The following is a 12,652-nucleotide window of genomic DNA, read 5'->3' on the forward strand; positions in this document are numbered from 1 at the left end:
GGAAACATTTGGGATAATGTAACCTTATAAAAATATTTGACCTGTTGTAATGAAGATTCATTATCCAGACATGACTGTATCTTATTCTCATCAAGCTTTCATAAAACATCTCTCCTCTCTCTGAATATCTGAGCGTCTCCTGGAAACTTCTGACAGGTCAGGACTCCTCTGCAGCTCCTAAATATCAGCAGGTTGATAAGATGCTTTTACTCCTCATCCGAAAAGTAGGAACAAAAACGCGTCATTCTGAGAATTTTCTGCCAGTTAGGAGAGATTTCCTGCTCTGATAAATATGACTCCTGGTCTCACAGCTGTCCAAACTGCAGACCGACCACCAGATCGCTGATCAGACGTTAAACCACAACTGATCTGACAGAAATTCAGCTTGTTCTTGGTTAAAATTGGGTTTAATCTGGCGAGCTTTAAGTTCAGGGAGCCTTTGTCATCACAGTTAAAAGACTTGGTGAAGGTTGAGGAATGGTTGTAAAAGAAATCAACTGACTGTTGGTAGAAAACAGGAATCAAACTCCTCGCAAAGACATTTTGTGTCTCTACTGTCTCTATTGGAATATCTTTATAGTAATAATAATACATTTAGTTTGTACTGCACTTTTTATTCATAGTGAAACAGTACCACAGTATTAATAACATAGGAGGGAAACATAAAGGGAAAAAAGAAATTATAGCCTCTGTCTGAAACAGGCCGTTTTAGCTCCTGTCTCTTTAAGGCCCCGCCTCCTGATGAGCCCACTCTGTTCTGATTGGTCAGCTTTCAGGAAGCTTCCTCCGGCTCCGGAGGCTACGTAAACAAACTATAGTAGCAGGATTTCACTTCTTTTTCTCCTTCTTTACTCCAAATGACAACTTCTCAAATCCATCCGTACATGTTGGAGCTGAACAACACATGGAAACACCTTAGCAACCACCTTAGCAACCACCTTAGCAACCAAGGCTACAGAACGGACGGCTGTTTATGAGCATGTGTAATGAGCCAACATATTAATAGAAAGAAATAATACAAGAAAAAAGTTGAAATACTATGAGAGCAAAAGTTCTAATATTAAGAGAAAAGGTCACAAACGAAGCCTTCGGAGCAGGTTGACGCCCTGACTTTTGACTTGCAGGCAGCATTTCGTCACACGTTCACCTCAAGTTTCTCAACTTTGACCAACATCCGACATCAGAGCAGGAAATAAATAACAGGAAACAGATGGTCATAATGCACCACTAGAGGTCACTGTGAGGTCATATTCAGGTAGATTAACAGATGCCAGATGTTCAGATCACACAGGTCTCTGTTTACCTTCATACTTCATCTGTTAACTCTTAATTAAACTCCTGTAAACGTTCGGTGTGAACCTGAACTGTGTTTTGTCTCCTCACAGACAGCTCTGGTCTTCTCTCTCGTCCCAGAATCCTTCATGACACAGCACCGCCATATCTGTGTGTGTGTGTGTGTGTGTGTGTGTTCATGTATTGCTATCATACTGAGGTCCTGTTTGACCGTCTTTCAAAACGAGGTCATGTGACTGACGGTGGAGTGCGGGGAGCCATCAGACGGTCACAGAGCTGTAACGAGGTGTGTTTCCATCCACATGTTTAATTTGTGCATAAAAACCTGAGTGGGTAAAAACTAAATGTAAACAGACTGAGTGAATAAATGATGACGTACGTGAATCATGTGACTTGACAACATCAGATCTGTGTGGAGCGATGATGAGGAGACTGTAACCTTCCTCACATCAATACATGAAACTAACAGAAACGTTATATTTCCATCGTGTTTTCCATCATTTGAGCTTTGTTTGCTGCTCTTTTAATGACGTCGTCCATGTTTGTATAAAGAGACCTGGAGCAGCGTCGGAGATCCTATGGAAGTTTTTCGGCGGCGCATGAAGCCAAAACATTCGACTTCCAGGTATGAAACGACCCAGATCTTCTGCGTCTGTGCAGCCCACGGAGCATGCTCAGTAGAGACTTCCTCTGGCCATGCTAGCTAACTTCCACTTTAGCCCTCCAGCTAAACTGAATGAGGATAAAACTATTAAATCGTGTTGCGCCTCTAAACTTTACAAACGTTATTGGACCAAATGGATCAAATTCTGATTGAAACGAGTCACTTTCGCTCAAAATAATGCATCCACTGATTCACAGACATCTCTTTATTTATGGGAAAAGTCTTTTGGGGCCACATGAGAAGCATAAAAAGGAAACACTCAAGTAAAGTACAAGTAACTTAAAATAGTACCACTGGTGTAAACACACAGCTACGACGCTACGATAGCCGCCGTCTCTCTGGAAACAAGCGTTTACTACACTTTATTTTGCAATATTTTGGAAATTTGTGTTGAAACCTGGTTGCTGGTAGCAGCTTCTCATTTTAATGCTGAAACTCAGTCGCATCATTTCCACATCTGCAAAATGTCCTCCAGACTGAACCTCCAGATACACTGGTTTGATCATGTGTCTCTATCAGCGGTAACCAGCAGGACGACGTCATCGACGCGTCACTGTTAATCAATAATGATGATTGATGATGTTTGACGGCGCTGTGGTTCAGCTCCGGTTGGGGTTTAAAGATGATGGTTTTGGGGTTCAAATGATCACTTCGTTAAGTTCAGAGAAACATGTGGTGGGTTAAAGTTACTACTTCCTTAAAGTTAGGCCGCCTTCGTCGTCATGGCAACAATAATAACTACAGGGTTAAAGGTTAGGGGACGATGGTAGTCGAGTCCACTGTTGGGTTAAAGCCTCCCTCCTCTGAGCGAGGAAATCTGTCATGTGACCTGCAGCGCTGCTCCGCCTCACAGTTACTATGACAACTAGATGGCAGCTGTCACTCAAACTAACTGAAGGTCGTTTTTTGGGCGACTGACATTACGACCTGTTGTGTGTTTTTTCTTGGAGGATTGTTGGCAGAAATGAGTCGTACTGTTTGTTTAATTGTGGATTTTTACAGTTACAGTGGAGAACGCTGCCTCCAGGTCAAATCTCTCATTCTTATCTCTAATTTTCTCCTGATTTTGTCATTTTGTTATTTTCCTTCATGTTTCTCCTGTTAAAGAGTGTTTTTTGGGGGGTTTCCTGAGGATAGAGGATGTTACAACCCGTTGAGGTTAATGATGATTTGCTACATAAATCAGATTTGACATGACTTAAATACACATATTATGGCTTATATACTATATTATATACTAATAGACTAACAGGTCACAGGTAAAAAGTCACCAGCTGATGATCCATGTAGAGGACACTGTATTACTGAGTCAATATAAATGTTTAAGTCAGATGAGTCGCTTGCTACTAATTTCTGTGTTTATGTTGGTTTGGATGTTTCTGCTGCTCGTTCTGATAAACACAATCCCACATTTACACAACAGCAGGTGGTGATGAGGTGACAGTCAGACTGGGAACAGTATTAACAACAAGACAGACGGAAATTTAAGGACCAGTTCACAGTTTTTTAGAGTCTGTTTTAAAACAACAACAGTCATCAAATGAACATTAAAGCTGTTTTTCTTGCTGTAATCATTCCTCCTGTTCATACTGACCATTAGAAGATCCCTTCATAATGACCTTACAATGGAAGTGATGGAGAACAAAATCCACAGGATACTTGAAGCTAATATGAAGCTTCAGCGTCCAAATGAGTCAAATCAAGTAGATATCTTTCAACGTTACAGTCTTTTTAGTGCCAAAGTTCCTCTTTTTGTTACTATACTTCCACCTGCAGCTCAACAGGGAAACACAAAGACTGTAAATGTGTCAGATATCCACTTGATATGACTAACTCAGACTGATGAAGCTGAATAGAAGCTTCACACAGACTTTTAAATGACTGTGTGGACAAACTGTGGATTTTATCCTCCATCACTCCATCACACATTTGAAGGATCTTTTAATATCCAGTATGAACAGGAGGAATGATTACAGACACCTGACTGCTGGTTTAACACACTGGGAACACTGGGAACTCTGGGAACACTGGGAACTGGTCCTCTAAATGAAGGACTCTGATATGTCTGGTAGCTCATTTATAACACTGTTATCTGTGTTTCTCAGTTTAGTTTATTTGTTTTTATCCTGCGTGAAACTTTTCATGCTGTGATGTTTCTGACCTCAGTAAATAAATAAACATCCTGTTTGTTTTATACACCTGCTCAACAAACAACAAACACGTAAACAACAGAGTGAGGAAGGTCCTCACAAGTCTGTCGAACTGCAAGGACCTGTTTGTGTGTGTGTGTGTGTGTGTGTGTGTGTGTGTGTGTGTGTGTGTGTGTCTCTTACCGTCATAGTTGACTATAATGATGGCCAACATGTAATCCTTGCCCATCATGGCTCCGCCCTCCGACGTGTGTGCTCCAATCAGCTGATCGCCCTCCAACACACACACACACACACACACACACACACACACACACACACACACACACACACAGAGGCCCAGATGACAGATTAAACCCTCCTCCTGCCCGTCTCTCTCTCTCTCTCTGTCCGTGTGTCTGTCTCGGTGTCTCTCGTCCTTCTCTCAGACGACACCATCGGTCTTCTTCTTCTTCTTCTTCTTCTTTATTTATCCGTCCGTCCCGGCGTCTCCTCTCCTTCGTCCCTCCTCTCTCTCTCTCTCTCTCTCTCTCTCTCTCTCTCTCTCTCTCTCTTTCCTCTGTGTGTGATGAAGGATGCTGCTTTCCTCCTCCTCCTCCTCTCTCTCAGTGATGGAGGCAGTACCACTCCCTCCTCCCTCCTCCCTCCTCCCTCCTCCCTCCTCCCTCCTCCCTCCTCCCTTCTCCTGATGACATCATCACTCCCCTCCCTCTTTCACTCTTTGCTCCCCTTCAATGAAAACAAGCACGTTTCCATGACAACCACACGCACACACACAAACATGTTTATTAATCAATAAATATATTGTTACAATCAGAGAAGAGAGGAGGTTTTGAAAGATTCAACTCTTGTAAACAGTCATCAGCTGATTGATCAGCATCACGACCTGATGAGCTAATCAGACTCATTGATCACCTCATATATTCTCTAAACAGCACAATTATATTTAAATATGACTTTTATATGAATAAAACATTCAGCCCTGCTCAACTCTACCAGATTTATATCAGTCAGTAAATACGTTATGAATTATTATTTTTGTATTAATAGAAATATTTACATCAAATTATTATTATTATATATATGTTAATAAAAAAAGACAAACACGTTGCACATACATGTCTAAACAAACATACATGTTTAAAACAATATATTTAAAATTAATGTTATTTTTTCAGCCTTAAATGCACCTCGAGGACACGACGGCTGCAGATGAGACAAGGAGACGAGGAGACAAGGAGAGAAGAGAGGAGACGAGGAGACGAGAGAGGAGACGAGGAGATGAGGAGAGAAGAGAGGAGACGAGGAGATGAGGAGAGAAGAGAGGAGACGAGGAGATGAGGAGAGAAGAGAGGAGACGAGGAGACGAGGAGATGAGGAGAGAAGAGAGGAGACGAGGAGACGAGAGAGGAGACGAGGAGACGAGGAGAGGAGACGAGGAGACGAGAGAGGAGACGAGGAGACGAGGAGATGAGGAGAGAAGAGAGGAGACGAGGAGGCTTCTGAAGGAGCTTAGAGGAGGAACCACAGGTGTATCCTACAGTTTATTGTGTTTATTGATCAGTCAGCTGATCTGATCGGGAGTGAAAACAGCAGCTGATCATATTTATTCATAAAATAAAAATGACAGAATCATGAATCAATCATAAAAACATTCTCGTAACTTTATTATTTTTCTTCATGAGCCAAAAAGTTTCTTTTCTTCTTCTCTGACGTCACTAAATATTTCATCTAAACGGATTCTGTTTTTGTTTTTCCTTTACATCACTTCTGTTCTCTCAGTAATTAACAGATTTAAATGATCTATTAGTGTTTTATTCAGTGTAGTTCTATAATTCACTAATAAAACACTGGAGCAGTTATCAATATGCAGAAATTAGAGTTTAAACTATTAATAATTTTTACATATTGATGACTGATTTCCTCCTATCCAGCTGAGGTGAAGTGCGTCATCAGTAGTTGTCGTCTCCTCTAAATGACGTAGTGTGAGCGAGGACGTCCTGATTGGTGGATTACACTCGTCCATCCTCGCTGGGACGGAAGTGAGGAGCCACGTCAGCAAAAACAAAATAAAATACAAACAACTTGATCTTATTTTGAAGTCGTAGCGGAAGTTGATTTGAGATTGACGCGGATATAAATCTACGTTATTTTAACTCTCTGTGTTTTAAAGTAAACGTAACACTAACTACTTCCTGTTCACAGAATGAGCTTTTATGTCTGTTTTGATCAATTAGATTAAATCAAAGTTCTCTTTAAACGCTTAATGTTGTTTTAACTCTTCCGGTTAGCTTAGCCGTTAGCTTCGCTTCCAACATGGATGACCGGTACATTAAACCAGGTGAGTTATGAGCTTCACTGAACAAAGTTAATAATATTAATTATAAAGTCTTTAATGAGCTAATGATCTGTAAGCTAACAGCTAGCTTAGCATGATACTTTAGCTGCTTTGACCCAAACTGAGTTAATGTCGAAGCGACGGAACCAGCAACGAACTGCGTTGAAAAATCTGGTAAATTAATGTTCCGAGTTTCCTGAGGCTGAAATCACACACTTTATAAATATGAATGATAGCGTTTATCACTTAATTATGTTGCTTTTAATTCGGCTTACAAATAATAATACAAATAGTAATTATTTAGGTTTTAATGTGAGATTTATTGCTGGTTGTCGGGTTGTTTCCTCAATCCTGATAAATTACTCATCTATAAACACCAGCAGCTGTGTGTATGTTTATATATATATATATGTATGTATGTATGTATATATATATATATATATATATATATATATATATATATATATATATATATATATATATATATATACATAATATATACATAATATATAATATATATACATAACGTTATATATGTGTGTGTGTCAGAATAATAATTGTCTGTCTGTTGGTTTAAATGTAGTTTTTAGCTGCTGTCAGTTGTTAAACGTGTCTAATCACGTTATGACTCAGCTTACTATTAAAAGACTGTTTTGGTGTCACAGTCAGATAAAATGTAACTGACATGAACAGAGATGTCGGTGATCTACTGACAGTCCCCGCTGGTCAAATATGTAAAAAAAAAAGCGTCTGCAGTGAGAAACGGCTGAGATCCCAAATCTATAGCTGCTCCCCCCACGATCAATATGACGTAATCAATAAACATGATACCATGACTGATGTCAGGTCTGAATGTGTGGAAGATTATAAATGATTATAAACAAAGAAATACAGTGAAACACAAAACATCTTATAAACGATGATATATAAACGATCAATAAAAACACGTCAGCAGCGGTACAGTACATTTACTCAAGTACAGTTTGAGGTACTTGTACTTTACTTGAGTATTTACATGTGATGCTACTTTCTACATTTCAGAGGGAAATATTGTACTTTCTACTCCACTACATTTATTTGACAGCTTTAGTTACTTTTCAGATGAAGATTTGACACAATGGATAATATAACAAGCTTTTAAAATACAACACATTGTTAAAGATGAAACCAGTGGTTTCCAACCTTTTTGGCTTTTGACGTCTTACAAAAAGCAGTGTGTAGTCGGGGTCACATTTCACATGTCTATGAGTTGTTAACAGCTCCACCAAATAGTGATTTTTCCCTCTAAACTTCTCACATGCTTTCATTTCAATAAATGTTCAAATGATCCAATATTTCAGCAAAAATCAAAGATTAGAGAAAAAGTCCAAAAACTGAAAACAGATTTGTGTATCAGAACTTTGTTTTTTCTTCTTTCCTCTCCCATTAATCATCTCACCACCCCTCAGATTTATCTGCTGACCCTTTGGAGGGGCCCCGACCCCTAGGTTGGGAACCACTGGACTAAACTAGCTAACTGTATATAAAGTAGTGTAAACTAGCTCCACCTCCAGCAGCTACAACAGTAACATGCTGCTCTAACACTGATGCTTCACTATTAATAATCTAATGATGTCATATATAATAATATATCAGTCAGAGGGACCAAACCACTACTTTTACTGCAATACTTTAACTACATCAAGCTCATAATACTTATGTACTTTTACTGCAATACTTTAACTACATCAAGCTCATAATACTTATGTACTTTTACTGCAATACTTTAACTACATCAAGCTCATAATACTTATGTACTTTTACTGCAATACTTTAACTACATCAAGCTCATAATACTTATGTACTTTTACTGCAATACTTTAACTACATCAAGCTCATAATACTTATGTACTTTTACTGCAATACTTTAACTACATCAAGCTCATAATACTTATGTACTTTTACTGCAATACTTTAACTACATCAAGCTCATAATACTTATGTACTTTTACTGCAGTAAAGTATCTGAATACTTCTTCCACCACTGTTGCCTAGGTAACCAGGAGCGGGGATGGAACGACCCCCCTCAGTTCTCGTACGGCCTCCAGATGGCCCGCGGGCCACAGAGGAACCTCCTGAACAAGAGAGCAGCTCCACCAGCATCTGGTGAGGAAACATCAACATCTGTATACAGACTGTAAACATGAAACAAACATCTGTATACAGACTGTAAACATGAAACATCAACATCTGTATACAGACTGTAAACATGAAACAAACATCTGTATACAGACTGTAAACATGAAACATCAACATCTGTATACAGACTGTAAACATGAAACAAACATCTGTATACAGACTGTAAACATGAAACATCAACATCTGTATACAGACTGTAAACATGAAACAAACATTGATTAAGCTGTTTTGATAATCGATGAATCATTTTAATAAAAAACAGTTCAGATTCTCTGATTCCAGCTCGTTAAATGTGAATATTTTGTGGTTTCTTTAGTTTCTTTGACAGTAAACTGAAGATCTTTGAGACATTTGATGACGTCATCTTTGGAAACATTGATCAACTAATCACCAGATTAATCAATAATGGAGCAAATCGTTAGTTGCAGCTCTAAATGTGGCGTCAATCAGCTGCTTGTCCACAGATTTGGGCAATGACTGTAACGTGAGCATCATCTTGTCCCTGATTGGTCCCCAGATGCCGGAGCCCCGCCCATGGCCCCTGTCACTTCCAATCCTCTGGCCCCTCCCCCATGTGGCGTAGCCCCGCCTCCTCTGGGCCCAGGTAAGGAGCAGCAGCAGCAGAAGAAGGTGCACAGATCGATAAAGTCAGACGACCAGTTAACCTCCTCCTCCTCCTCCTCCTCCTCCTCTTCACAGCTCGGCCTCCTGCCGGCGGGGTAGCCACGCCCCCTCCTCTCGGTCCAATGAGAAGTCAGAAGGATATCGACAGCGGCCAATCAGAGAGCGAGCCTGATGTGGAGGCCGTGATGTCGGTGCTGAACAGAGCGCTCGCTGCCTGCAGACAGAACGTCTCTGTGAGTTTAAAAGATATCAATAATAATTAATATATTATAATATATTTAATAATATAAACATGGTGATTGTTTAGTAATAGTGAAACACGTGTCGATTGATCTCAGTGAGACGTTAATCGTGTTTAATTGATCCGATCAGCAGTTTATTAGAATATTAAACAGTTTCCTGATAGAAACACGTTCAATACTTTAACGGCTGAAGAGTCACATGACTGATCAGACTGGCTGTGACATCACTTCCTGTATGACAGACACTATGGTGGATAAAGTAAACATACTCACAGTGAACAGCGGTAGCGTAAACACGGTGCGACCTGTGTGACCTTTGACCTCTGTGTGCAGGATCAGGTGTGTAACGATGTGGCAAAGAGGCTCCGCCTCCTGGAGGACAGCTGGAGGTCAGGTAGACTCAGCCTACCTGTGAGGAGACGCATGGACAACCTGTCTCTGGGTAACACCTGTCTGTCTGTCTGTCTGTCTGTCTGAACGCCTGTCTGTCTGTCTGTCTGTCTGTCTGTCTGTCTGTCTGTCTGAACGCCTGTCTGTCTGTCTGTCTGAACGCCTGTCTGTCTGTCTGACTGAACACCTGTCTGTCTGTCTGTCTGTCTGAACACCTGTCTGTCTGTCTGTCTGTCTGTCTGAACACCTGTCTGTCTGAACACCTGTCTGTCTGTCTGTCTGTCTGAACACCTGTCTGTCTGAACACCTGTCTGTCTGAACACCTGTCTGTCTGTCTGTCTGAACACCTGTCTGTCTGTCTGTCTGTCTGTCTGTCTGTCTGAACGCCTGTCTGTCTGTCTGTCTGTCTGTCTGAACACCTGTCTGTCTGAACACCTGTCTGTCTGTCTGTCTGTCTGTCTGTCTGTCTGTCTGAACGCCTGTCTGTCTGTCTGTCTGAACACCTGTCTGTCTGAACACCTGTCTGAACACCTGTCTGTCTGAACACCTGTCTGTCTGTCTGTCTGTCTGTCTGTCTGAACACCTGTCTGTCTGAACACCTGTCTGTCTGTCTGTCTGAACACCTGTCTGTCTGCCTGTCTGTCTGTCTGAACACCTGTCTGTCTGAACACCTGTCTGTCTGTCTGTCTGTCTGTCTGTCTGTCTGTCTGAACACCTGTCTGTCTCTCCAGAGCTGCGGTCTGGTAGGTGGGACTCTGCTGATGAGCTGCATCGCTCCCTGATGGTCGATCATGTGACCGAGGTCAGCCAATGGATGGTTGGTGTCAAACGACTCATCGCTGAGACCCGAAAGCTCAGACCAGAACTCTTAGAACCAGTCCAGGACACTACAGGACCAGTCCAGGATGCTGCAGGACCAGTCCAGGATGCTGCAGAACCAGTCCAGGACCCTGCAGAACCGGTCCAGGACCCTGCAGGCCCAGTCCAGGACCCTGCAGATCCAGTCCAGGACTCTAAGGAACCGGACTCTGTCTCCCAGTCCTGATCCTTCTCATCCTGCAGGACTCGCAGGTTCTTTCTCTCTTTGAAAACTTTGAATCTTTCAACCAAAACCAGGACCTGGTGCTGCTGGTCCTCACAGGGTCTGAGGTGACCCGTGTGTCTCCAGCTTCAGTGGTCCTGACATGTGACCAGATCACATGTTGTGTTTCCACCAATCACAGCGGAGCTCCATTCAAACTTTCAGACTGACGAATCATCAAGTAGAAACTTTAAAACAGCAAAACTCAGCTGTTCATTATGTAACAACTAAACTGAAACATTAAATTCAGTCTTCCAGTCACTGATTTCTGTTCATTTCATTGTCCAAATATATATTTATACTTTACATAAACACAACAAAAACACAATCTTATCCAGAGTTGTGCAAGTTACTTGAAAATTATAATTAATTACTGAAAACAGTTTTCAGGTCTGCTGAAAAACTAAAATGGCCGCCACGGCCCGAAGGAATGTCGTAGAGAGATCAAACCAAAACTCAATTATTCGTCTCATCAAGACCTACAAATCATACACTGACACCCCTGACCTAAATCCAACAGGAAGTCCACAATTAGCCTTTCAAAATAAGACTTTGCCCCAATTTTGGCCCCCGAACAAACGCTAAGATAATGGTATCGGCTTCAAACTTTAATAGATGACTTATGACACTGTGCTGAAAAAAAGTTGTTTAAAAACTTTGTAATAACTTGAACGGTTTGGATTTAATAAGCCCTGAAAGTTGCAGTGCTACATCACACCTTACAATGTAAAACAATGGGGAGGCAATCTATGGGCATGAACTTTGTGTCAAACAGAGGCTTCTGACGTCTAAACTATAAGTCTGACCACTTTCAAACCTGTATCAATGGATTCACCACGAAATTTCCTACTAAAAAATATGATTTTTAATGTAAGATTTGGCCAAAGTCATGGGATTTATGAGGATATTTCACCAGAAGCGTACTCTAAAATCCTCCTCTCCAACTGCTCCTGGTGATGTCACTCCCTCAGTGCTGTGAAACATTCCGCAATACACACTCATTATAAAATCACAGGAGGAGCAAGAAAAGACTTTAAAACTCACACTCTAATATCTCAAAAACAGTAAAAGATAGAAAAAACATGTAAATTCAAGATTTGTAGGTCAAAGTCTCGTGACTCATTTAAAGTTCAAATGAAGTTTGTATCTAAAACTATGTGGAAGCAGTAAATGTTCAAAAAGGTGTGGGTTCGCTCACACTCTCCATTCAAATATATGAGTATTTTTCTGTGTCCAGCTGCAGTTACTTATTGTCTCTACACACCTGACAGTACACATGTCAATCACACTTTGACCTGGTCATGTGAGTTAAAAGTCTTTACTTTTCTAAAAATAGACTTGATGAAAATTAGGAAAATAATTTGTTTTACACACAAAAAATGTACTAATTGAAATTCAAGTGAATGGGCCACAGGTGTGAGCAAGACAGACATGTCTCACCCTGCAGAGAACTCTCATCCTGTCAATCAAACTTTCAAAATAAAAGCACACAACACTTGTAAGAAACATCCCTCATTTTTAAAAAGTAAAATGATCTGATCCCGACGGGCCAGAGGTCCCGACCAACGCTGCTTACAGCTTTAATTATATATAAGACATTATTATACTGATATCAACCCTCCATTAATCCAGTCAGACAACGTTACTGAGGCTGTCATCTCTCACACTACTGTTACTGACAAACATTATTAT

The 12,652-nt window shown here is 40.7% G+C and overlaps 1 protein-coding gene across 1 annotated transcript; it reads left to right on the forward strand.

The window, feature by feature from the left end:
* The first annotated feature begins 6,191 nt into the window (after positions 1–6,191).
* On the forward strand, positions 6,192–11,221 carry sra1 (steroid receptor RNA activator 1). Its single transcript, XM_044370158.1, has 6 exons — positions 6,192–6,448; positions 8,480–8,590; positions 9,141–9,227; positions 9,323–9,480; positions 9,823–9,931; positions 10,611–11,221. Exons 1-6 carry the CDS (start codon positions 6,424–6,426, stop codon positions 10,922–10,924), a joined length of 804 nt encoding a protein of 267 aa, XP_044226093.1. The 5' UTR covers positions 6,192–6,423; the 3' UTR covers positions 10,925–11,221.
* The last annotated feature ends 1,431 nt before the right edge of the window (positions 11,222–12,652 follow it).

Source organism: Thunnus albacares, chromosome 13 (genome assembly GCF_914725855.1).
Source record: "Thunnus albacares chromosome 13, fThuAlb1.1, whole genome shotgun sequence".
Lineage (NCBI taxonomy): Eukaryota > Metazoa > Chordata > Actinopteri > Scombriformes > Scombridae > Thunnus > Thunnus albacares.

Coding starts and splice junctions, on each gene's coding strand:
- sra1 (XM_044370158.1), top strand. CDS start 6,424: ATGGATGACCGGTACATTAAACCAG. Junction 6,449..8,479: donor TGACCGGTACATTAAACCAG/GTGAGTTATGAG, acceptor ACTGTTGCCTAG/GTAACCAGGAGCGGGGATGG. Junction 8,591..9,140: donor AGCAGCTCCACCAGCATCTG/GTGAGGAAACAT, acceptor ATTGGTCCCCAG/ATGCCGGAGCCCCGCCCATG.